We start from the raw sequence: 26,193 nt of genomic DNA, 5'->3' as shown, positions 1-26,193 counted from the left end.
TTAACTGAGGTGTCTGTGACTCCAGGCTGGGAACCCCTGCTCTACAGTTTACAGAGAATGGTGCAAAACACAAAAAACATCCAGTGAGCAGCAATTCTGTGGGCAAAAATGCTTGTTAATGAGAAAGGTCAGAGGAGAACAGCCAGACCGATTCAAGCTGTCACGAAGGCGACAGTAACTCAGATAGCCATGTGTTACAACAGTGGTGTGCAGAAGAGCATCTCTGAATACATAGCATATTGAACTTTGAAGTGGATGGGCTACAGTAACAGAAGACTGAAAACATACACACAATGAACACTTTTTAGGTACAGGAAGTACCTATTATAATGGCTACTGAGTGTATAAACTACTAGATAACTTCATCTCCATAGACCTTCTGTAGCAGTACAATATGTTTTGGTTGTCATGATGCTGTTTTCAATCGGTAGAAACCCACTCATCATAACCTCATCATTATTTAATTATTTATGGTTTTATATTGTTTTTATACTCCATTCTTGGTTGGTGCAACTGTAACGAAACCTAATTTCTGTCAGGATCAATAAAGTATATCTATCTATCTATCCATAAGAATTCCCCTTTAATTGGCTGAGAAAAAGACTGCAAAATCAAAATCACTCTTCAGCCAACCAGAAGACTTACATTATCTGAAGTACTGAGATTATGTTTGTTCTTTCCATGACCATGATTGTTCTTGGCAAAATTTTCTGCAGCAATGGTTTGCCATTGCCTTCTTCTGTGTAAGAAGATGGGTGGTCCCAGACATTATCAATGTTCTTCAGAGATTGTCTGCCCGGTGTTAGTGGTCACATAACCAGGACCTATGATATGTACCAGCTGTTCATACAGACGTCTACCACCTGCTCCCAAGGCTTCAGGTGACCCTGATCTGGGGGGGGGGGGGGGGGGGGAGGGCTAAGCTGATACTACACATTGCCCAAGGGTGACCTGCAGTCTAATGGGTGGAAGGGGCACCTTACTCCTCCTTTGGTAGAGATATATCTTCACCCCACCACCCATGAAGTTATGTAGGTGGAGATTTAATAGGAGTAGGCGAGAATGCAAGACAGAGAAAGACTAAATGAAAAAAAGAGAATTAGAACTTAATTACTATTATATTAGTAATTAAATAGATTAGTAAATCTTTCCAACCAACAAAAATCAGGAGTGTGATTGAATGGTTCCCACATGCTTGTATGAGTGCAGTTCCCACAATACATGAGAAATTCAACGTCATCAGGAGAAAGAAACCTACATGATTGGTTCCTATTGTGACAAAAAACCAAGTTATCAGAAGATTGATACTGATGAGAGAGATAAGGGTAACAATGGAGAAGCATTCAAAATGTTAATGAGAGAGGAGAGAGAGGTAACGGAAAAGAAACACAATTAAGAGTATTGACAGACCGGTTGCTTTGAACCTGAACTGTTTGAAGTTTGATGAACAGGCAATACCCCAGCAGGGGGATAAAAAGAACAGATTCACTAAGGCACGACACACACCACAAGATCACGAGATAACGAGACTCTGGAAAAGCGGTGTGCCCCCACAAGTTGGTAGGAGTTTGGAGGTCTGGTGGTGGGAACCGACCATAGACACACAGGGTGAAAAGGTACGATTGGCGGGAACGTGGTGTGTGTGTCCGCCCCTGCCTGGGTGCTGGGTTCACCGCGGAAGAACGGTCGTATCCGGAACGGAGGGGTCACAGTCGGTAACCACAGAAGACATAAAAGGGTTTGCCTGAAAGCTAACTGCGAAGAACAAAGGTCTGTGTGAATCAGAATTTGCATTTTCTCTCTCCCTCTCTCCAACGGCACAACAGCGATTACTGTGAACTGTACTAAGCTGAACTGAACTCTGCGTCACTTGAGACTGATCATTTTACCTCTAGACTGCAATAGAGCTTGTTTGATTCCTATTACCCTAGTTCTGTGTATATGTGTGTTTATCATTGCTAACCTGTTGCATTTATATCCTTACGATTAGAGTACTGTGTTACTTATTTCTTTAATAAAACTTTCTTAGTTCCAGTAATCCAGACTCCAACTAAGTGGTCCATTTCTGCTGGTTTGGCAACCCAGTTACGGGGTACGTAACACTATCCAACACACTGAAAATTCACTCCTATCCCTGACCAATATATTTGCAGTGAGGGCCATCTACAGATTGCATTCTTGTCCTTCGATCAGACTACACCAAAAGCACCTTTCAGTCTTTACCATCAAGAAGGACTAAGGCAGCAAGCGCATAGTAACACCACCACCAGGTCAGTTTGGAAATACATCCCCATTCCCTTCTCATCCCAACCGTGTGATTACCTTCACCAGAAAAAACCATAGTGGATCAACAAGGTGGCTCACTTTCACAGACTGAGTTAGAGGTGGGCATTCTACATGCTGTGGATAATTGGGACAACAAATGGCTTACAGGTTCAGTGTCTTCATACACGTATCCATAATAGGGAACACCAGCAAACACAGGAGGGGTGTCCTGAACATCCACAACATTAATTGTTACAGTGACAGTTGATGAGCCGATCTGATGCCTTCCTCTGTGTGTCCCTCCACCATCCTGTAATACAAAGGTTCAGAGTAAGTTTATTATCAAAGTCCATACATGTCACCCTGAGATTCATTTTCTTGTGGGCACACTCAATAAATCTATAGAGCAATAATCATAACTGAATCAATGAAAGCCCGTACCAACTTGGGCATTAAACCAATATGCAGAAGACAACAAACTGTGCAAATACAAAAAAGAAAGAAAGAATGATAATAGATAAATAAGCAATAAATATTGAGAACTTGAGATGAAGAATCCTTGAAAGTGAGTCCATAGATTGTGATAACATTTTAGTGAGGGGCAATTGAAATTAGATTAGATTATGAGGACACTCAGTCCTCATTTATTGTCATTTAGTAATGCATGCATTAAAAAATGATACAATGTTCTTCCAGTATGATATCACAGAAACACAAGACAGACCAAGACTAAAACTGACAAAAACCACATAATTATAACGGATAGTTACAACAGTGCAAAGCAGTACCGTCATTTGATAAGAGCAGACCATGGGCACGGTAAAAAAAAAGTTTCAAAGTCCCGATAGCCCCAACATCTCACGCAGATGGTAGAAGGGAGAAACTCTCCATGCCATGAGCTTCCAGTGCCGCAAACTTGCCAATGCAGCATCCTGGAAGCACCCGACCACAGTCCAACTCTGAGTCCATCCGAAAACTTCAACCTTCCGACCAGCCTTCTGACACCAAGCACCAAGCACCATCTCTGCCGAGCGCTTCGACCCCAGCCCCGGCCGCCAAGCAACAGGCAAAGCCGAGCGCTCGGGGCCTTCCCCTCCGGAGATTTCGGATCACACAGTAGTGGCGGCAGCCAAACAGGCATTTTAGAAGTTTCACCAGATGTTCCTCCGTGCTCTCACGTCTGCCTCCATCAAATCAGAATTGTACACAGCCTCCTACTTGACAGATAACAGATATCATCACCGGAGAGGCCGCGCGCACTGCGTCGCGTCGCCATCTTCTCCTCCCGCTAATTATCCCCTCAGTTTCAAGATCCTGATTGCTGAGGGGTAATAACTATTCCTGATCCTAGTGGTGTGGGTCCTGAGGCTCCTGTACCTTCTTCCTGATGGCAGCAGTGAGAAGAGACGATGTCCTGGGTGGTGGGGTCGCACCACAGTAGAACAAATAAATACAATAGAGTCAATGAAAACCTACATGCAAACAAAGACCGACAAACAACCAGTGTGCAAAAGAAGACAAACTATGCAAATATATATATATATAAATAAATAGATGGATAAATAAATAAATAAATAAATACTAATAGTAATGTATACAAATAAATAATATTGAGAACATGAGTTGTAGAGTCCTTGAATGTGAGTGAGTCCATAGGGCCGGCTGTAGAATTAGTTCCATGCTGAGATGAGTGAAGTTATCCATGCTGGTTCAGGTTGAAGGGTAATAACTAGAGCAGCACGGTAGCATAGTCGTTAGCACAATGCTTTACAGTGCAGGCGACGGGGGTTCAATTCCCGCCAAAGCCTGCATGGGTTTCCTCCTACATACTGGATGGTAGGATAATTGGTCATTGTAAATTGTGCTGTGATTAGGCTAGGGTTAAATCAGGGGTTGCTGGGCGACGTGGCTCAAAGGACTAGAAAAGCCTATTCTGCGCTCTATCTCAATAAAATATAAAAACCTATGAAGGTATAACTGTACAAGTAAAATCAAATTTGCATTACCTTGTGGACTTCAGAATTTTATTTTCTCCCAGTTGCTGTAAGGTCGTCAGCTTACCTTTGCGATAACAGTGACAAAATGAGCCCGAGACTTCTCAAAATCTAAAGATGTGCTTGGCTTAATCCGGAGAATTCCGCTGTATCGATCAATGGAGAACTTGCTTCTGCGCATGTTCTGGGGGAGTCGGACGAAAAGGAGTAAGAACTCAGAGAGGAGGACCAAGAAAGAACTTCTAAACTGTTCAGTGAAGAGCAGGAAGTGATAGTCTTAAAATCAAAATAAAGTAGTTAAAATTATATATTATTATTATAAAGCAGAGAAAACAACTGAGACCAGAAAATGCTCAGTAGAACAGTCAGCAAGTGTGAAGAGAAAAGCAGAGTCAATATTTTAAGGCACGCCATCTAAAACATCCACAAGATTTTAGGGTACCAGAAATATTAATTTTCCAGATATTGTAGCGATTAGCATGTAACTATTCCAGCTTGGGGCATCGGAGTTCAGAGTTCAATTCTGGTATCATCTGTAAGGAGTCTGTACATCTGCCCCATGGAATGCATGGGTTTTCCCCATTGCCCTGGTTTCCTCCCACAGTCCAAAGATATACCAGGTATGTTAATTGGTCATTGTAAATTGTCCCGTGATAAGGTTAGGGTTAAATCGGGTCTGTTGGGCATCGTGAGACGGTACACCTCGAAGGGCTGGAAGGGCCCACTCCATGCTGTGTCTCTAAATAAATAAATTTTCTTTAACAAATGTCGCCCGATCTTCTGAAGAACTCCAGCATTTTATTGGTTTACTTCATATTTCCAGTCTCTGGTTTTGTTTTGCTTTCTGATTAGAGGCAACGGAGATTTTGATAATTTCAAAATGAGATCGGTGTTTTTCTAAATGCTTCCCTGTTGAGGTGAATTCCATTTGTTCACTTATGCATGAAACATGACCTGGCACTGTTTTGAAGAACAGGAGAGCTATCCCCGTAGCCATGTACACGACAAGGCTTTTTACACAGAGGTTGGTGGGTGTCTGGAATGCTTTGCCTGGAGTGTCAGCGTTAGCAAATACGAAAGAGGTGTGAAGAAGTCCTTAGGCATATGATTATGGTGGAACACAGACCTGTGTAGGCAGAAGGGGCCAATTTAATAAGGTTTTATACACAGGGGTTGATACGTTAGCATTAGACGTTCCCAACGAATGCACTGCCTGGAGTACTAGTGTTGGCAAATATGACAGAGGTGTTAAAACTCCTTAGGCACATGGTTATGGCGGGATACTGACCTGTGTAGGAAGAAAGGACTGACATAATAAGGTTTTAATTATAGGGTTAATTAGTTTGGCAAAAATTTAAGTCCCTTTTTTTGCGCTGTATTGTCCTATGTTCTATCCTTGCCGAAACTTAATCAATATTTTCAAAAGAAAGCAGATCATTGTCCTGTTACCTTATGTGGGAGTTTCCTGTGTTCAAATTAGCTGCAGATTCCCTAGATTAAAAATGTGACGACACTTTCTCAGGGTTATATGTGGTGACATATATGTACTCCGATAATAAAACTTACTTTGAACATTCAAAGTTCCTCGTTGGTCTGAAATCACGACATAAGCTCAGTGGCCACTTTATTAGGGGCCTCCTGTACCTAATAAAATGGCCACTGAGTGTACATTTGTGGAATTCTGCTGCTGTAGCCCATCCACATCAAGGTTTGACATGTTGTGCATTCACAGATGCTCTTCTGCACACCACTGTTGTAACGTATGGTTATTTGAATTACTGTCCCCTTCCAGTCATCTTAAAGCAGTCTGACCATTTTCCTCTGACCTTCCTCATTAATAAGGCATTTTCACCCTTAGAACTGCCACACACTGGACTTTTTTTTTTTGTTTTTTGCACCATTCTCAGTAAACTCTAGAGACAGCTGTGTGTTAAATCTCAGGTTCTGAGATACTCAAACCACTCCTTCTGCAGGTGGTGCTTTTTTATCGTTTCTTGTGTGTTTTTTTATGCTGCATCGAAGCCAAAGTACGAATACAAATTGACAATAAACTGGACTGGTCAAGGAACACTGAGGCTGTCTACAAGAAGGGTCAGAGCCGTCTCTATTTCCTGAGGAGACTGAGGTCCTTTAACATCTGCCGGACGATGCTGAGGATGTTCTACGAGTCTGTGGTGGCCAGTGCGATCCTGTTTGCTGTTGTGTGCTGGCGCAGCATGCTGAGGGTAACAGACACCAGCAGAATCAATAAACTCATTCGTAAGGACAGTGATGTTGTGGGGATGGAACTGGACTCTCTGACGGTGGTGTCCGAAAAGAGGATGCTGTCCAAGTTGCATGCCATCTTGGACAATATCTCCCATCCACCACATAATGTACTGGGTGGGCACAGGAGTACATTCAGCCAGAGACTCATTCCACCGAGATGCAACACAGAGCGTCATAGGAAGTCATTCCTGCCTGTGGCCATCAAACATTACAACTCCTCCCTTGGAGGGTCAGACACCCTGAGCCAATAAGCTGGCCCTGGACTTATTTCCTGGCATCATTTACATGTTACTATTTAACTATTTATGGTGTTATTACTATTTATTATTTATGGTGCAACTGTAACGAAAACCAATTTCCCCCGGATCAATAAAGTATGACTATGACTAAGTAACAAACATTTTGTTCTCCTTTGCACTTGGGTACTGCAGAATGGCAATAAGCAATCTTGAATCAAACTGAGGATCTTTCACTGTGAGGCCAATGTGATACATGTTTCACTTTGTGACACATTCTTCTGTAAAGGATGAGTTTCCCATATTACACCAACAGCTTGGTAAAATAGCTCACAGCATCAGGTCTCTGATATGTGGAAAGAATTTCATTCAAATATCTGACCAACGAACTGGAATGGAAGTCCAAACCACCTAGCTATTCCTCAAGTTCTAAGATCACCTAAGAATGAATCATTCTTTGAAATCCTTTCAGACCATTTGTCAGAAAGACTGACCTGCAGAAAGTAGGTGACACTGCCCCCAGATCCATTGTCTCTGTCCACTGCATATACTTTGAAGATACTGGCACCTGGTGGCATGTTCTGTCCAATCCAAACCAAAATATTGATTGTCAAAAGGTTTTACTGTAAATATTTTGCTCCTACTAACTAAAGGAACTCAAATTTTGAAAAGCAACTTGCCTCAGGGACATTAACAATATAAGGTATCTTCATGAACTCTGGGCTCTCGTCGTTGGCGTCTGTTATAAGTATTCGAACCTTTTCCACAACCTGTAAGCACAAAGGGCTTCATAGTGAAGAGTAAAGTGCAGATGTATATGAAAGCTCATTTAGAAAGAAATGCAGAATAGAAATGTGTCACCAATTCTGCGCAATGCATTCACTAAAATAAATGAGCAGTGAAGATTTTTAAGAAAATTTGATCAGAGGCTCTCCAGCAATCCAAAGGTTTTCTGAATTTACTCAAACTTCCATGTTTTATGAATTAACACTATACACTAGAATGAAGGCCAACTTGTGGACATTGCTTTTGCGATGGGGATTCCGGCTAGCTATTATTAAATGAATGAGGAGTGGTGAAGTGGTAGTGAGCGGGAGTTTCAGTGCTGAACGCCTACCTTTTGATCACTGCCAGAGGAGTCTGTGAATGGCCTATTGCTCTGTGGCTCGCTCTGGCAGGCAGGTAGGCCTCTCTGCCTTGTGTGGTGTCCCTCTCTTTCGATGAACATCAGTGATATAGTACAATGGTATCGTGGTTCTGCATTTATGGACTATTGCGTTTATGGACTGTGGACTTTTTCACACTTATGCTTTTCATATTCTGTGTTTTTTCACCTTTTCCTTTTCCATTTTGTTGTGCAAGGGGGGGATCTTGGGGGTTGATGTTCTGTCAGTGTTGTATTAGGCTTTTGTCTGAAGGAGGGTTTGTTTCTTGGGGTCAATGTTCCTGTTCCCTTTTGGGCAGGGTGTGCAGGGATTTTTTTGGGGGGGTGATAATCGAGATGTTGTCCTTTTTTTGTAAGGAAAGGGGGTGGGTTTGATGTTTCTCTCTGAATGACTTTCATGTTCTTTCTTTGTTTCACGACTATCTGGAGAAGACAAACTTCAGAGTTGTATGTAGATACATGCTTTGATAATAAATGAACCTTTGAACCCTTTTTTAGATTTTCATTACAAAAGCAAAGTATTTTCCATATGTGCTGATAAAATAATATGTATACATAAACCAGCAGATGACACAATTTCCCAGATGCGTTCTTAAACTCACATTTGACACGTAGATTGGTAGAGTTATTGATAGTGCAGAGGCTGCTCTCAGGCTATGGGGGAATAATGATGTGTTGGCAAAAAAGAGCTGAGAAACTGCAGGTGGGAAATGATACAGTTTGGGTGTAGAAATGGCGGTTAGGACATATACCATGAATAGTAGAGTGTATTGAGTAAACAGTGTGCAAGTTCAAAGAGTCTTAAACGTGGCAATGCAGTAGGTGACATGATGAAGAAGGCAGATTGGATAGTGGCCTCCACGAGTCACAGGGAGGTTATGCTCCAAATTCATAGAACATTGATCAGATCTCAGCTGGGGCACTGCTTGTAGTTCTGGTCACCACACTGTAGGAAGGATGGGATAGCACTGGAGAGGATGCAGAGGAAATTCATCAAGATGGAGTATCTTAGTTCTGAGGAGGGATTGGAGAGGCTGTTTCGGTTTTCCATTGAGAGGAGATTAAGAGGGACATATTTCAAATTACAAGGATATAAAATAGGTAGACTCCAGGAAACCTTTCCCCTTCTCAAAGGTGAGGAACGACAGCGTAGCGGCTAGCGTAATGGTTTACAGTGCCAGTGATTGGGGTTCAAATCCTGCCGCTGCATGTAGGGAGCTTGTTCATTCTCTCCATGCCCATGTGGGTTCATCTGGGTTTTCCCATTAACTCCCACATTTCAAAGATGTATGGGTTAGTAATGGTAAATATTAATAAGGATTAATAGGTTCTGGTCATGCTGTGTAGGCAACAGAAACATGGCAACACTTGCAGGCTGCCCAGCAATTCCTTGGGACTCGGTTAGCCGTCACTGCAAATGATGCATTTTACTGTGTGCTTCGAAGTATATGTGACAAATAAAGCTTATCTTCTTAATCCTCTTTAAAGGTGAATAAACTGAAAGGCCACGGATTTAGGGTGAAGGGTAAGAGATTTGGAGGGGATCTGAGTGGGCCCACTGATATGCATGGCTGAAGAGGACAGTACATGCAAAGTGTCTTGTTCAGCACTTGAATCACAGAAGGCTAGAGGCCAAGCTTTGAAATGTGGCACTAATGTGGATGGGTATCCACTGGTCAGCACAGATGTGGTTGGCTGAATGAATCTGTGATTATTGGGCATGTCAATTTACAATTGTAAAACACTCTTCTTAGCTGAAGACCCTCTATTGTTTAGCTTCGAGCTATAATGTTTGCTTCATATTGCTCTAAGCTAATCCATTTGCCTGACACTTGTTTATCTCTCTTTTGTACAGATGTTATAAGATTTGTTATATGCATAAGTGACATAAATCTTACTTCATTCACACCATCAGAAATACTGATCAGGGCCTCAATTTCATCTTCCTTCTGAAAAAAAAGAAACACTGTTAAATATCACGAGACAAAACAAAATGGCTGATGTCCAATATATGAATTTCGCCATTAGGAGCAAGAGTAGGCCACATTGCTCTTTAAGCCTATTCCACTGCTTGGTAAAATCTTAACAAATCTAATTGTAGGTGCAAGAGATGAAAGACACTGGACACAAGAGGTCTAGAAACTTATGACACTTAAGCAAAGCTACTTCACTTCATCCAGATCTTAATTAGGATCCCTATTTTTTAAGCAGAGGCACTTAGATTCTTCCATAGATATTTCCTCCCTTCAAGATCCCTCAGGATTTTACATACTTCAGTCACATCCCCTCTCACTGTGGGTGGTTGATCAAGATCCATGGTTTTGACCCAGAACATTGACAGCTCCTTTCCTTCTGGAGATGCTGCCTAACCTGTTGAGATTTTCCAGCAGATTGTTTGTTAATCTAATTGTCTCAACACCAAAGTCTCATCCACACTAAACAAACTTTTGCTCTATTGCTTATCAAATATATAGAAGGCCAAAAGACCATAAGTACATAAGATGTAGGAGCAGAATTAGGCCATTTTGACCCATTGAGTCTGCTCCACCATTTCATCATGGCTGATCCAATTCTCCTCTCAGCCACAATCTCCTGCCTTCACCCCATAACTCTTCGTGCCCTGGCTAATCAAGAATCGATCGACGTCTGGCTTAAATATACATAAAGACTTGGCCTCCACAGCTGCCTGTGGCAAAGAATTCCACAGATTCACCACTCTCTGGCTAAAGAAATTCCTTTTCATCTCTGTTCTAAAAGGACGCCCCTCTATTCTTAGGCTGTGTCCTCTAGTCTTAGACTCTCCCACCATAGGAAACATCTTCTCCACATCCATTCTATGAAGGCCATTCACCATTTGATAGGTTTCAATGCAGTCACCCCTCATTCTTCTGAATTCTGGGTACAGGCCCAGTGCCATCAGATGCTCTTCATATGACAAGCCATTCAATCCTGGAATCTTTTTTGTCAACCTCCTTGAAACCTCTCCAGTTTCAGCACATCCTTTTTAAGATAAGGGGCCCAAACTGGCTCACAATACTCCAAGTGAGGCCTCACCAGTGCCTTATAAAATCTCAACGTTGCATTGTTGCTTTCATGTTCCAGTCCTCTTGAAATTAATGCTAACATGGCATTTGCCTTCCTCACCACAGACTCAACCTGCAAATTAACCTGTAGGGAATCCTGCACAAGGGCTCCCAAGAAGGCTACTCAGAAGGAATATAAGATGTTGCTCCTCCAAACGGAGTACAGCCTCATCGCAGCAGTAGAAGAGGCCATGGACTGACATGTCAGAGAACATGAGTTGTCGAGTCCTTGGAAGTGACTCCAGAGGTTATGGAATCATTTCAGTGTTGAGGTGAGTGAAGTTACCATGCTGATTCAAAAATTTATGGCACCTAAGCAAAACTACTTCACTTCATCCAAATATTTAATTCGGATCCCTATTTTTTTTAAGCACAGACACTTAGATTCTCCCATAAGGAGATGGGAGAATCTGAGTGTCTCCCCTCTCTAGATGCTCCTTATCAAACTGCTTCTTGCTTCAATCAAATCCCCTCGCGCTGTTCTGAATTCCACCGGTTAAATGTATTAGGAATTTGCTGTGGGATCAGGATGGACTATGCACTAGAAGAAAACAACATTCAGCAATTTAAAAAAATATAAAGTTAAAGGTTAAAGTATAGAAGTAGAATAAAATCTGTATAAATACATAAATACCAGCTTGTATTTACGATATAAACAGTTTTATAAAAATGGTTTAATGTATTTACAGTGCAGTGAAGGGATAAATAGATAGTGGGGGTGGGGGAGTAACTAGAATGGTTGATCAGATGAATTGCCCGGGGGGGGGGGGGGACATCTTTGAGATGGTGTGAAGTTTTTGTTTTAATGGCTCTATAGCACTTTCTAGAAGGGAGTTTTTGGAAAAGGCGGTTTGCAGTGTGGGTAGTGTCTGCAATGATTTTTCTTCCTGCCTGCTTCTTTGACCTAGGCGAGTCCTACAGTGGTGGTAGACCACAGCCAATGACGTTTGTATCTGACCTGACAGTTCTCTGTAGTTTCTGTACATTGTGAGAGGATGCTGCATCAAACCAGGCAATAATGGCTGGTATGAGGATGCTCTCTATGATGGCAGTGTAAAATTATACCAGTGTATTCAGAGCAAGATGGACTCTGGGGTCTATCAAGTCCCAGAGACTTGTCTGCTGACAGTCTTAATCATTTATTCAGTACCACTATCCTGATGAATGAAAATGTTATGAGTTCCTCCCTCTCATATTTATGCCTCTGTTCAATCATATAATAATTTTCTAAGTAGATAGATGTCACCTTTAAAGACGATTTCAACATTTTCCTGACAAGATGCTGGTTTATTGCTTTTTCTAAGTCTCCTTTTTAAAGTAGAACAGTCACTTACTACACTCAGCTCCACAGGTCTATTTCAAGTTCAGTCAAAGCACTGCATGGCCTTGACATTCAGAATCAATTCAAAATAAAATTTAAGTATTAAACTACTTCTTTAAGTATTAAATATTAAAAAATAAATACTTATCTGTAAAACACTTATAGCTTTAAAGATATTGCAGTAAGGGTGAATATGTTTTCAGAGAATTAATTTATTCCATTCTTATCTTTCTTTCTTGTGGGGAAAAATCTCCATTGAAATGGAAGGGCACTAGTATCCTCTGTCAGATCCAGCATAAGCAGGACCTGAGAGCAGTTTCCCATGCAATTTCTGGGGTATCTCAGTCAGTTTCTGTTACCGTATGGGGTCCCACGTGCAGTCAGCGGGAATCAACCCGTAACTGTGGGACCTTTGGAGCTCAGTATCTTGCTGCCCGTTGTGCCACTGGTGTTTAAGGCAGCAATGAAGGTCCTCCATCTCTGTCTTTCTGTGGCCACTCAGATATAGAAAGACTCTTCACTGCTGTTTCCCTAACAATTTTGTTTTACCAGTCAGGTTTGTTAGACCTGAGCTGAACCACCAAACCTGGAGGACCGGTGGACCACTCTTAATCTAGCCTCTACCCTTTGACCTGTTTGGCATGGGTGACCCTACCAACAGCCATAGTATAAAGCTCTCTCCAGCCAACGTAGCTCTCCGGGTCACTGAGGCAATCTACCCTCCAAACCACAACAAGGTTGAGTTCAACATGCTTGCAAGTAATTCCTGAACTTCCTGGTGTATATAATTGCTTTCAAAGTTCTAAGTAAATTCGTTAACAAAGTACATATATGTCACCATATACTACCCTGAGATTCATTTTCTTTCGGGCATTCGCAGTAGAATAGAGAAATGTAATAGGATCAATAAAAGCAAAGATTGACAAGCTACCAATGGACAAAAGAAGACAAACTGTGCAAATACAAAAAAAACTAATAATAATCAATCAATAAATACATAATAATGAAAAGATGTGTTATAGAGTCTTTGAAACTGAGTCCACAGGTTGTGGAATCAATTTAGAGTTAAGGTGAGTCGAGTTATCCACGCTGGCTTGGGAGCTTGTAGGCTGAGTTAAAATAACTGTTCCTAAACATAGTGATGTGGGACTTGGGGCTCCTGCACCCCATCCCAATGGCAGCAGTGAGAAGACAGAATGGCCTGGATGGTGGGGGTGCTTGATATTGGATGCTGCCATTTTGTGTCAGCGCTCCTTGTAGACGTGTTCAATGGCTTATCCTGGTGATAGACTGGGCTGCTTTCATCACAGCATCACAGCACCAGTTGAGTATCATAGGCTTGCTAACATTTACCATAAAGACTCACCCCTTTTGAACAGAGATAAGGAGGAATTTCTTTACCCAGAGGTTGGTGAATCTGTGGAAATCAATGCCACAGACTGTGGTGGAGGCAAAGTCTTTGGGTATATTTAAAGTGGAAGTTGATGGGTTCTTGATTGGAAAGTGCATCAAAAGCTCTGGAGAGAAAACAGGAGAATGGGGTTGAGAGGGGGTTGAACTGGCCAAAAGTACACCAGAAACTGCTAAACAAATTATCTTTTAAGGGGACAATTAATTATTGTGTTCATTGGTTGTAAAATTAATAAGGTAGAAGTAAACTCTGAATGATAACAAGATAAACATGATGGAATCAGGAATTTTTATTTTCAGTTTTTGTGAGAGATGCTTTGTTATCCATAAATATTAAAGCTGAGAATAGGTATTACACTCACGAAGGAAGTAAGTACTTCGTGGGAGCTGGGACCACTAAATTGCTGCCAGGACCTTGTATCGGGTTCACAAGTGCAAAATGTAAAATATCTTTGGTCTTTATTGCATTAAAGTGCCAAGTTTGGGTTCTGACTGTGTACAACTGGTTGTCATGAATTATGGGTCATTTACCCATTAAAGTTAAAGTCTGTCCCAAGCCTTATCGGCTCATCAGGCCGGTGCTTATGCCGGTTTCTGTGGCGTGAAGCGACTGAGAGTACGAGACTCCCTGGGGATACCATAATCATGGAACACTGCAGGGATCAACGGTGGGGCAGAACTGTTCATGTGTCGTATATCTAAGTTTGCACATGATACAAATTAGGCAGCAGAGTGGGCAGAGGGAAGATCGGAAAAAGGCTTCAGGACAACAGAGAATGTGCAAATACATGGCAAGTTCAATATGCTGAGGCAAAGTGTAAAGTCAGCTCTCCTGCTATAGAAAATGAAAAGCAGAGCATTTTTAAAAGGTGAGAGATTGAAGATCATTGGTACTCAGAGAGAGACATGGGCACATATAAATGTTAACATGCAGAAACAGTACAGGATGGCAAATTGTACATTAGCCTTACAGCAACGCAATTTGAAAACAACGTACAAACTCCTTACAGGCAGTGGCAGGAATTGAACCCTGGCCGCCTGCATTGTAAGGCGTTGTGCTGACCACTGCACTACCCTGTCATTCCATTATAGTGGATTAGAGTGGAAAACCCAACTGAAGGTTACCAGCAGCAAAAATATGATGGGCCAAATGTCGTCCTGTGTTCAGTGTTTTGATACATTTCCAGCAATCACAGTAAATGAAACGGGAATTAGTCTTACCTCTCTGTCCAACTCTTCCACCAATGTGACATTTCCAGTTTTTGGATCCACTGCAAAATAGTTTTTTGATCCTGGATCAAATGTCATGCCATATGTAACAGTATTTCCCTCCAGATCGGTGCCATTTAAAGTGTACAGGTGGGACCCTAGAAAGGATTCAAAATCCAGAGTTTCTATCATCAAGAAGGCATTACAAAGAACTATGTGTACATCATTGCCTGGATTATTCTTCTCCGGTGAATTGAGGCCTATCTGTCCGATTCTCTCTTCACAATATTAAACCTGGGGAGGACTAACACACTAAATGCCTCACTACTTTGTACACTTTTGCACTATTTTTTATATCCTTATTGTCATTTATAGCCATTTTTATGTATTGCACTGTACTGCTGTCACACAACAACAGATTTCACAACATATGGGGTTCAATTCCCACCGTTTTCTGTAAGAAGTTTGCACTATCTCCCCGTAACTGGGTGGGTTTCGTCCGGGTGCTCTGGTTTCCTCCCACAATCCAAAGACATACAGGTTAGAGTTAGTGAGTTGTGGGCATGTTATGTTGGTGCCAGAAGCATGGCGGCATTTGCGGGCTGGCCCCAGCACATCCTAAGCAGCGTAGCAGTTAGCGTAACATCGCCAGTGATTGGGTACAATTCCCACTGTTAAAAAAAGGGCTGTGTTTTTGTATTGTGGTGTTATCTCGTTTGCCTCACACGGGAGAAGGTCCCTGGTTTAAAACCAGGCAGAACATTCTAGAATCTTTATTGGTGGGAGAGTGGAACACCCTGCCATGGTAGTTGTAGAGGCAGATACATTAGGGACATTTAAGAAACTCTTATGTGGGCACATGGATGATAAAAAAAAGAGAGGGTTATATAGGAGGACAGGGTTAGATCAATCTTAGAGCAGGTTAAAAATCCAGCACAACATCGTGGGCCAAATGGCCTTGTACCACACTGCAATGTTTTATGTTCTATATGTAAACCTGATTCTGATTCCGACAGGGCTCTGGAGACTGTTGTAAAACAGAGAGGAGCGGTCTCCAGATACAAGTACATAGTACCCTGAGGGTGCTGACACAGATAGGGAGCGTGGTGAAGAAGGCCCATGGCAAGCTGTCCTTGATCAGAGAGGTACTGAGTACTAGTACTGGGACATTACGTTACGGCTGGACAAGATGGTGGTGAGGTAGCAGCTGGAATATGGTGTGCTGTTCTGGTTGCCAAGGATGTGATGAAACTAAAGAGTGCGCAGAAAGTTTCTCAAGGGTGATGCCAGGACTCATCCAAGAGGACCACTACCTTGTTGTAGGGTTTGGAGGCTTGCATGCCTCAATGACCCAGAGAGATATGTTGGCTGCAGTCAGGGCTTTATTCTTTGACTCTTAGTAGGGTCACCCATGCCAGACAGGTCCAAGGGTAGAGGCCAGACAAAGAGTGGTCCACCAGTCCTCCAGGTTCAGGGTGCAGCTCAGGGCTAATAACCCTGACTGGTCAAATTGTTACGGAATCAGTGATGGAGAATCCTTCAACATCTGAGTGTGACGGTATTCCTGAGTCTCCACCCAGCACTTGCATGACTGACTGTTGTGAAAACTGAGAGGAAGCTACTGACACATGAAGGAAGCCCTGAACACCACCCAGAGATGGAAAACCTTCAGTGCTGTCCTAAGTGCCAGTAGCATAATGGGCAGAAAGTAAATTGCCAAGACTGGAGGGCCAGAGTTACCAAGAGAAACCGGAAAGGCTGGGTCGAAAGGAATTGAGGTGACATTATAGTGGTCTATAAAGCCATGAAATGAATAGATATGGTGGATGGTCAGTTCTTATTCCATGGTTCAAGAGTCTAGATCTTGAAGGCATAGGTTTAAGATAAAAAGGGAAAGATTTAAAGGGTGTGAGGGGCAAGAATTTCAACACAGAGGGCAACAGGAACATGGAACAAGATGCCAGAGAAAGTTATGGAGACAGAGACAATTATAATATTTGAAAGATATTTGCACAAGTTCATGAACAGGGAAGGTTTAGAAAGACATTGCTCAAATGCAGCCAGATGGGACTAGCTTAGAATTTTGCCTTGGTTAGTATGGATGAGTTGGGCCGAACAGCCTGTTTCTGTGTTGTATAACTCAGTGACTCTAACAAGGCAAGTCCTCTTCCTGGGAATTGATCTACACTGTACTGAATTCAAGGCAACAATTTTCTTCTCTACATAGAACATAAATTATAGAACAGTACAGGACAGGAGCAGTCTCTTTGGCTCATGGTGTTGTTACAAACTAATCAAACAGTAATTAAACGCCCATCTAATCTCTTCTTCATACACAATGTCCGTGTGCTTCCATTTTCTGCACATCCATGTACCCACCTTAGGATTCCTTAAACACTTCAATCATTTTATCCTCCACTACCAACTTGGCAGCACATTCCTTCTGTGTAAAAAAACATGCCCCGCAAATCTCCTTTGAACTTACCGCCCTTGCCTTAAATGTATGCCCTCTGGTATTAGACAATGATGCCAGCTATTGACTCTAACTATGGCTCTCATAATATTATAAACTTCTATCAGGTCTCCCCTTAGCTCCATCTCTCCAGAGAAAACAGCCCTAGCTTATCCGATCTCCATTTCTACCTCTGGAGACAGCTTATCTACGGGTATTTGTTATAAGCCCACTGATTCTCACAGCTACCTGGACAATACCTCTTCCCACCCTGTTACTTGTGAAAATGCCATCCCCTTCTCTCAATTCCTCCGTCTCTGCCACATCTGTCAGTATGAGGCTTTTCATTTCAGAACTAAGGAGATGTGCTCATTCTTCAAAGAAAGGGGCTTTCCTTCATCTACCATTAACATTGCTCTCAACCATAACCCATTTCTCATAAGTCCACCCTCACCCGATCGTCCCACCACCCCACCAGGAGTAGGGTTCTTTTTGTCCTCACCTACCACCCCAACAGCCTCTGCATCCAGCACATAAATCTCTGTAGCTTCTGCCATCTCCGATGTAATTCCACCACCAACCCCACCCTGCTCACCCACTTTCTGCTTTCCACAGGGATCTGCGACTCCCTTGCCCATTTGTCCCTCCCCACTGATCTTGCTCCTTGCAGAACAAATGCTACACCTGCCCCCTCCACCACCAACCTCACTACCATTCAGGGCTCCAAACACCCTTTAAGGCAGTGGTCCCCAACCACCGGGCTGCAAAGCATGTGCTACCGGGCCACGAGGAAACAATATGATTTGGCGATATGAAACGATATGAGTCAGCTGCACCTTTCCTCATTCCTGTCTTGCACTGTTGAACTTGAAATAACCTAGCAAATCATACTAAATAACACATAAAACCTAAAATAACACTAACATATAGTAAAAGCAAGAATGATATGATAAGTACACAGCCTATATGAAGTAGAAATAATGTATGTACAGTGTAGTTTCACTTAACAGAATTGGGAAGATTAAGCCAAAACCGATTTGTAGAAAAAAAATCGGCACGTACACGCATGCGCACGTCAGGTATGCGCACGTCACGCATGCGCACACAGGTGCCCGCGCAAGGCTTCATGGTCATGGTAATCTTTCTCGGGCTAAACACAAGTGTCCCGTATTTGACTGCTACTTTTGTCCCTTATTTGGGAGCGAGAAAGTTGGCAACCCTACTTGAACACCCCCCCACCCCCGTCAGCCGGTCCACAAGAATATTGTCAATATTAAACCAGCCCGCGGTGCAAAAAAGGTTGGGGGCCCCTGCTTTAAGGTGAGGAGACACTTCACCTATAAGTCTGTTGGGATCATCAACTGTATCCGGTGCTCCCAGTGTGGCCTTAGGTATATCGATGAGACCGGATGTAGATTGGGAGACCGCTTCATTGACCATCTAAGCTCAATTTGCCAAAAAAGCGGGATTTCCCAGTGGCCACCCATTTTAATTCCACTTCCCATTCCCATTCCAACATGACAGTCCATGGCTTCCTGTACTGCTGCGATGAGGCCACACTCAGGTTGAAGGAGCAACACATATTCCGTCTGGGTAGCCTCCAACTTGCTGGCAGGAACATCAATTTCCTCGAACTTCTAGTAATGGCCCTCACCTCACCATTCCCCATTCCCATTTCCCTTTCTTACTTTATCTTCTTACCTGCCATCACCTCCCACTGGTGCTCCTCAGCCTTTCCTTCAGTCCATGGTCTTCTGTCCTCTCCTATCAGACTTCCCCTTCTCCAGCCCTTTATCTCTTTCACCAATCAACTTCCCAGCTCTTTACTTCACCTGGTTTCACCTGTCACCTGCCACCTTGTGCTTCTTCCTCCCTCCCCACACCTTGTTACTCAGATTTGTTATCTTTTTTTCCCAGTCCTGATGAAGGGTTGCGGCCCGAAACATTGACTATTTACACTTTTCCATAGGTGCTTCCTGGCCTGCTGAGTTCCTCCAGCATCTGCAGATCTTCTCTTGTTTCTAGCTTATCCAACTTATGGCTAACCTACTGGTGGCAGGCTGGAGATCATCTCTACCAAAAGAGGTGTAAAGCACGCCTTCCCTCCAGAAGCTTGCAGGTCACCCTTGGGCAAGGCGTAGCATCTGTTTAACAACACCCCCTCCCCTTGTCAGGGTCACGTGAAGCTATTGGAGCAGGTGGTGGACAGTTGTATGAGCAACTGGTGCATATCACGTCCTGGCTGTGTGACAACTGATGCCAGGCAGACAACCTCTGAAGAGTATTGATAATGGCTGGAGTCACCTGCCTTGTAAAGACACTGGCCAGAAGAAGGGAATGGTAATCTAGTTCTGTGAAAAAAAATGCTGAGAATAATCAGGGTCAAAACCACAATCACTCACGTCATATGACACAGCACATAATGACGATAATGATGATTATGGTTAGTCTACAATCGCAGAAGTCCAAAGCTCTGTATAATCTCAGCAAGTGTGCAGGACTCTAGTATACTGGAGCGTTTACTGTCAGCAGAAGAGATTACAGTATGGGACAGCAATGTTAGTGTCTCATTCCCATTTTGCCACAACTGATCTTCAAACCCAGAAAACTGGGAGAGTTATGGATCAGGAACCTTGATGTCTGTGCAAAATTCCAACTCACACTCCTGTCAAGAGTGATCAAGCTTCACAAAATTTACCACTAAACCCATGGAAGTATTTATTACACCTACCTATTGGTGTGTCTTCAGGGATGCTCAACATTGCCATGTTCCCATTGGTGCTGTTTGGTTCATTGTCATAGAAATAGGGAGCATAATCTGACTGAACTGGGAGAAATTCAACATCATGTTAACCAAGATGCAAGTTCTAGGGACACTACAAACAACCTCATACAATTGTCTCAATTCCCCACAAAAGTTTATTTAAAATTACTTAAAATTTAAATTTTTATCACTTTACTACTGATCTCCATTCAAGATTCAAGATTGTTTAATGTCATTTCCAATACACAAGTATAAAGGAAAATGAGTAATTGTTACGCTGAATCCAATGCAGCATATAAAATTCACATTAAGATAAAAACACAGTAAATAGAAATACATAAGGTAATTTATATACACAGATTGATTATACATACATAAAGTTTTGCAGGTACAGGAGCATCTGTACAAATGGTGATAAAGTAGTGATCGGGGGTGGGGGGTAGTTAATAAGAGGTAGTGTTAATCAGCCTCACTGCCTGGGGAAAGTAACTGTTTTTGAGTCTGGTGGTTCCGGTTTAGATACTACCTGTTCAGAGTGGGACGAACAGTCTATGAGCTGAGTGGGTGGGGCCCTTTGTGATATTGCTGGCATTTTTTGGCACCTTTCTGTACATACAGTATTTTCTTGATGGCAGGTAGGTTGGTGCTGTTGTTACATTGTATTACTTTTGACGATTGGGGTGTAGTTTCGCATTATGTCTGTATATTGAAAGGCTAGTTAGCTAAATCAGTTAAAATGTTACAGTTTTCTGGTATAATGGAGTCGTACAGCAATAACGAATGCAAACGTAACAAGGAAAAAGAAAATGCATGCATTCACCCCATGACAGGATCTGAAAACGTCTTCCGAGACAGCACAAAACCTGTTTCCAAAAGCAAAACCATACTCAATGCTAAAATGGCACAAAAAATATGCTAATTGATATAATTATTAGTTAATATCATTATATTATACAAGTAGTTTGGAGGACATACTCCATGATATAGTTAATAATTACACAGAGGATTACGGTGGATTACACTACCTTGATCATTCTGATTGAGGCCTTATTTTTACAATACTGAGAGACCGCACACTTACCCTGAGAGATGCACGTCACAGTGAGGAAAACACAATTGTAGTAAATCTCTGCATGCTTCATTATAACACAGCAATGGGGCTGATTTTATTGAAAGTAATATTGATGTTATTCCAGAAGGAGCACTCTGGTGACCCTTGCACAGAAGCTGGCTTTGGACAGATGCAATGCCAGGGACTAAGATTTTAATCGGATGATTCATTGTTCTGAAGAGAGGGGAAGCTGCTTTCTTGGGTAAATCCATCACACAACTGACACAGACTTAAATCGTCCATTTACTTGATTAAGGATGTTTTTCCCTTATCAAAATAAACCCTAATAAGTGCTTTGGTTCATTGCAGTAACATCCCAACACTACAAGCCTGCAGAGTCCAAAGCATTGCTGGATTTTCTCATTGGCAAGCTTTGTGAAGGTGGAATCTGTGGAATCTGTTGCCATAGAAGGCTGTGGGTGTATTTAAGACAGAGATTGATAGGTTCCTGATTAGTAAGTGAGTTAAGGATTGTGGGGAGAAGGCTGTAGAATGGGTCTGGTAAAATATTTAGCCATGATTAAATGGTGGAGCAGATTCAATGAGCTGAATGGCCTAATTGGTTCCTATATCTTATGATCTTATGATGAGTATACGAATTAGGTAGCATTGCACAGTGGCCCAGTTAATGATCTGGATTCAATCCTGACAGTCAGCGATAATGGGTAGTAATGTCTGGCATTAACTGGATGGGCCAAAGGGCTAGATACTACTCCATATGACTCTACGCACTGATTAGAATCAGAATCAATCAAATTTAATCACTGACATAGGTCACGGTACTTAGTGTTTTGTGGCAGCAATACACTGCTGACATAAAAATTACTATAAGCTACAAAATAGATAAATACTGCAGAAGACGAATGGGCTCATTGACTGTTCACAAATCTGATGGCAGAGAGGAGAAAGCTGTTCTTAAATTATTGAATATGGGTCTTCAGGCCCCTATACCTTCTCCCCCAATGGCAGTGCCATGATGAGCGCATTTCTGGAATGGAAATGGTCTTTAATAATGGATACTGAGTTCTTGAGATACCAGCTCTTGGAGATGTCCTTGATGGCGAGGAGGGCTGTGCCCATGATGGAAGTGACTGAGTCTACAGCTAGCCTCTCTCTCCTCCCACACCTTTATATTCTGGCATCCTTCCTTCTCCATCCTGAAGAAGGATCTCGGCCCGAAACGTTGACTCTCTATTTATTTCCATGGATGCTGCCTGACCTGCTGAGTTCCTCCTGCATTTTGTGTGTGCTACCTTCTACGGCCTCTTCTGATCCTATGCATTCCAACCAGTGATACAACCAATCAGAATGCTTTCCACTACACGTCGATAGAGATTCTTCCAGAGTCTTTGGTGACATAACAAATCTCAAACTCCTAATAACATAGAGCTGTTGGCATTGCATCTAGTTACTGGATCCAGGATAGATCCTCTGAGACTTTGTGTGCGTTGCTCTGAGATGCTGATGGGCACAAACATGTCCACCATCGAGGAGGTCTTCAAGAGGTGGTGCCTCTAGGAGGCGACATCCAACATTAAGGATCCTCGCCGGGACATGCCCTCTTCTCATTGCTGCCATTGGGAATTTCCATCTATAAATATTATTACATTTAATAATATTTAAATATAATAGTATTTATAGATGAAATATTATATTATTTAATGCTATTGAGGCCCACACTCGATATTATAGGAACAGCTGCAGTATTTCCCCTCCATCATCATATTTCTGAACGGCCATGAACCCATGAACACCACCTCATAATCCTTCTTCTCCACTAATTATTTATTTCTGTCATGCACTGCACTGCTACCACAAAAACATCAAATTTCATGGCAATATGTCGGTGATAATAGCTGATTCTGATGCTGAGTAGACTCAGTACAATGTCCAGGATGTGCAATGTACCATGTAAACTCCGCGAGCATCAGTACAATATTTTGCTGGGGAAAGTGTCGCTGTGGCAGTGATTCAGTCGATGTTGGTGCAACATCTCCAAGGTTCCGTCCCAGGCCCAACATATCGACGCAGCTACAAAGAAGGTATGGCAGTGGCTATATTTCATTACCAGTTTGAGGAGATTTGGTATGTCACCAATAGGGTTGCCAGCTGTTCCATATTATCTGGGACATCCCGTATATTGGGCTAAATTGGTTTGTCCCATATGGGACCGCCCTTGTCCCATATTTCCCCCGCTAAGGTAAAGCGTTCCTATGAAACCATTCGTAAGTCAAAGAAGCAATTACCATTAACTTATATGGGAAAAGTTTTTGAGCGTTCCCAGACCCAAAAAATAACCTACCAAATCATACCAAATAACACATAAAACCTAAAATAACACTGACATATAGTAAAAGCAGGAATGATATGATAAATACACAGCCTTTATAAAGTAGAAATAATGTATGTACAGTGCAGTTTCATTTAACAGAATCGGGAAGATTAAGCCAAAACCAATTTGTAGAAAAAATAATCGGCACGTACACACATGCGCACATCATGTATGCACAGATTGCATGTGCACACAAAGGTGCCCGTGCAAGGCTTCGTGGTCATGGTAGTCTTTCCCGGGGTAAACGCAGGTATCCCGTATTTGACTGCTGTTTTTGTCCCTTATTTGGGAGTGAGAAAGTTGGCAACCCTAGTCACCAAAGACACTTGCAAATTTCTACAGATGCAAGCCAGCTGCATTGCCAGCTGATATGGGGATGGGGTGGGGTGGGGTCGCGGTTACCGCACAGGATCAAAAGAAGCTGCAGAAAGTTATGAACTCAGCTACATCATGGGCAAGGGCTTCCGTAGCATCCAGGACATCTTCAAGGAGCAATGCAAGGCAGCATATATTAAGGACTGCCAGCATCCAGGACATGCCCTCTTTTCATTCAGGCAGGAGGTACAGAAGCTTGAAGGCACACACTCAACCATTCAGGAGCAGCTTCTTCCCCTCTGCCATCTGATTTCTGAATGGACATTGAACCCATGAACACTACATCACTATTGTTTTATTTCTATTTAATTTAACTATTTTATATATATACTTACTGTAATTCACATTTTTATTATCATGTATTGCATTTGTACTGCTACCACAAAAATAACAAATTTCACAACATATGCCAGTGATATTAAACCTGATTCTGATTCCGATTCTGATAAATTTTCGTGGAACTGTTTAAAGGGACAGTGCAATAGTTTATAGGATGGCCATTGAGACTGTGCAATAGGGGGAATGGGCTTAATAAGACAACAGAATAAAGTAAATGAGCTGTTACAGAGCACGTGACCAAATGGTTAAGGCATTGAACTAGCGACCTGAAGGTCATGAGCTCGAGCCCCAGCCGAGGCAACGTGTTGTGTCCTTGAGCAAGGCATTTAATCACACATTGCTCTGCGACGACACTGGTGCCAAGCTGTATGGGTCCAATTGCCCTTCTCTTGGACAACATTGGTGTCATGGAGAGGGGAGACTTGCAGCATGGGCAACTGCCAGTCTTCCATATAACCTTGCCCAGACCTGCGCCCTGGAGAGTGAAGACTTTCCAGGCACAGATCCATGGTCTCGCAAGACTAACAGATGCCTTTACGTTTACAGAGCCTCACACACAATATGCTGGAGGCAACAGGTCAGGCAACACATCTATGGAAATGAATAAACAGTTGAGATTTCCAGCCAAGACCCTTCTTCAGGACCTGCCCAAATTTTTGAAGGGGTAGGATCATGTAATAATTTGTCTGGTGGGGGATATTCATTGTGACATTGTAATGTTGTAACTGTAACGTTGGGTGGCAGTGTCACATAGCAGTTAACGTAACACTGTCCCTGCGCCAGTGTCCCGGGTTCAATTTCGCCACTGTCTGTAAAGTGTTTGTGATCGCGTGGGTTTCCTCCGGGTGCTTCAGTTTCCTCCCACGTTCCAAAGACGTATCAGTTAGGGTTAGTAAGTTGTACACAAGAAGTATGGCACACTTGCAGGCTGCCCCACCACACCCTCAGACCGTGATGGTCGTTGACACAAACAATGCATTTCACTACGTTTCAATGTTTCTGTGTGCAAGTGACAAATAAAGCTTATCATCTTAATCTCTCGGTTAGGTGGAATCTGATGTAAAATCGCAAGCCTCTGTCCCCACCTTTGACACTTAAGGCACACCTTAATGTACAAGAATCTGGGCGTAGCAGTTATCTTAATGCTATTTCAGTGCTGGCGACTGGGGTTCAATTCCCACCACTGTCTGTAAGGAGTTGGTACATTCTTCTTGGTTTCCTCCCACATTCCAAAGACATACGTGTTAGTAGTTTAATTGGTCACATGGGTGGAACTGAGCAGCATGGGGTCACTGGGCCAGGAGAGCCTGTAACTGTGTTACTGTATGTCTATATATAAAAAGAATACAATCTCTGGAGTCAGATTCAACTTCAGATGCTTCTTTATTCTCTCCATCCTTGGACAACATTCCCACCACACTTTAACCTTAGAATAAAGGAGAAGTATTTCCTGAAGCCATTTGCTTTCGTGTTAACTCGAGACACCGATCAGACTAATCTGCTCATCAGTTAATTCCAGGAGCTGTTCCTGTCTGATAAAACTGCTGATAAAATCAGGGTCCAGAGTTCCAAAACATTTTGAAATGAAATAATATTTATAGATGAAAATCACCTATTGTTAACAAATCCATTTATTTATCTTCTGATGCTCTGTATAAAGGGGGTAAGTTGCTGACGCCTGGCAGTTAATCTACATTTTTGTGTGTGTCAGCACTGACAATGAAATGCACAGCAGACACCATGGTTGTAATAACTGTGAAGCTTCATTAAGTACCAGTGTTTCACAATGTCATCCAGTTCTCATGGATACTATAAATGTCAGGTCATTATTAAAGGTTGAATTTATGTTCAAAATTTGCAATGATTATG

General features: G+C 42.4%; 1 protein-coding gene across 1 annotated transcript in view; it reads right to left on the bottom strand.

The window, feature by feature from the left end:
* Nucleotides 1-25,530, bottom strand: part of cdhr1a (cadherin-related family member 1a) — a 64,762-nt gene extending 39,232 nt beyond the window's left edge. Inside the window, exons 1-8 of the mRNA XM_072282817.1 lie at nt 25,506-25,530; nt 20,135-20,230; nt 14,964-15,109; nt 9,827-9,877; nt 7,444-7,533; nt 7,258-7,344; nt 4,327-4,443; nt 2,432-2,575 (exon numbers count right to left, since the gene is read on the bottom strand). Coding sequence (XP_072138918.1) covers nt 2,432-2,575; nt 4,327-4,443; nt 7,258-7,344; nt 7,444-7,533; nt 9,827-9,877; nt 14,964-15,109; nt 20,135-20,230; nt 25,506-25,530 — 756 coding nt within the window. The remainder of the gene's footprint in view (nt 1-2,431; nt 2,576-4,326; nt 4,444-7,257; nt 7,345-7,443; nt 7,534-9,826; nt 9,878-14,963; nt 15,110-20,134; nt 20,231-25,505) is intronic.
* Nucleotides 25,531-26,193: the final 663 nt, after the last annotated feature.

The sequence above is a fragment of the Mobula birostris genome, chromosome 18 (assembly GCF_030028105.1).
Source record: "Mobula birostris isolate sMobBir1 chromosome 18, sMobBir1.hap1, whole genome shotgun sequence".
In the NCBI taxonomy this organism is placed as follows: domain Eukaryota; kingdom Metazoa; phylum Chordata; class Chondrichthyes; order Myliobatiformes; family Myliobatidae; genus Mobula; species Mobula birostris.
The sequence above is the reverse complement of the archived record's forward strand: the minus strand, read 5'-3'. Positions and strand labels throughout refer to the sequence as shown.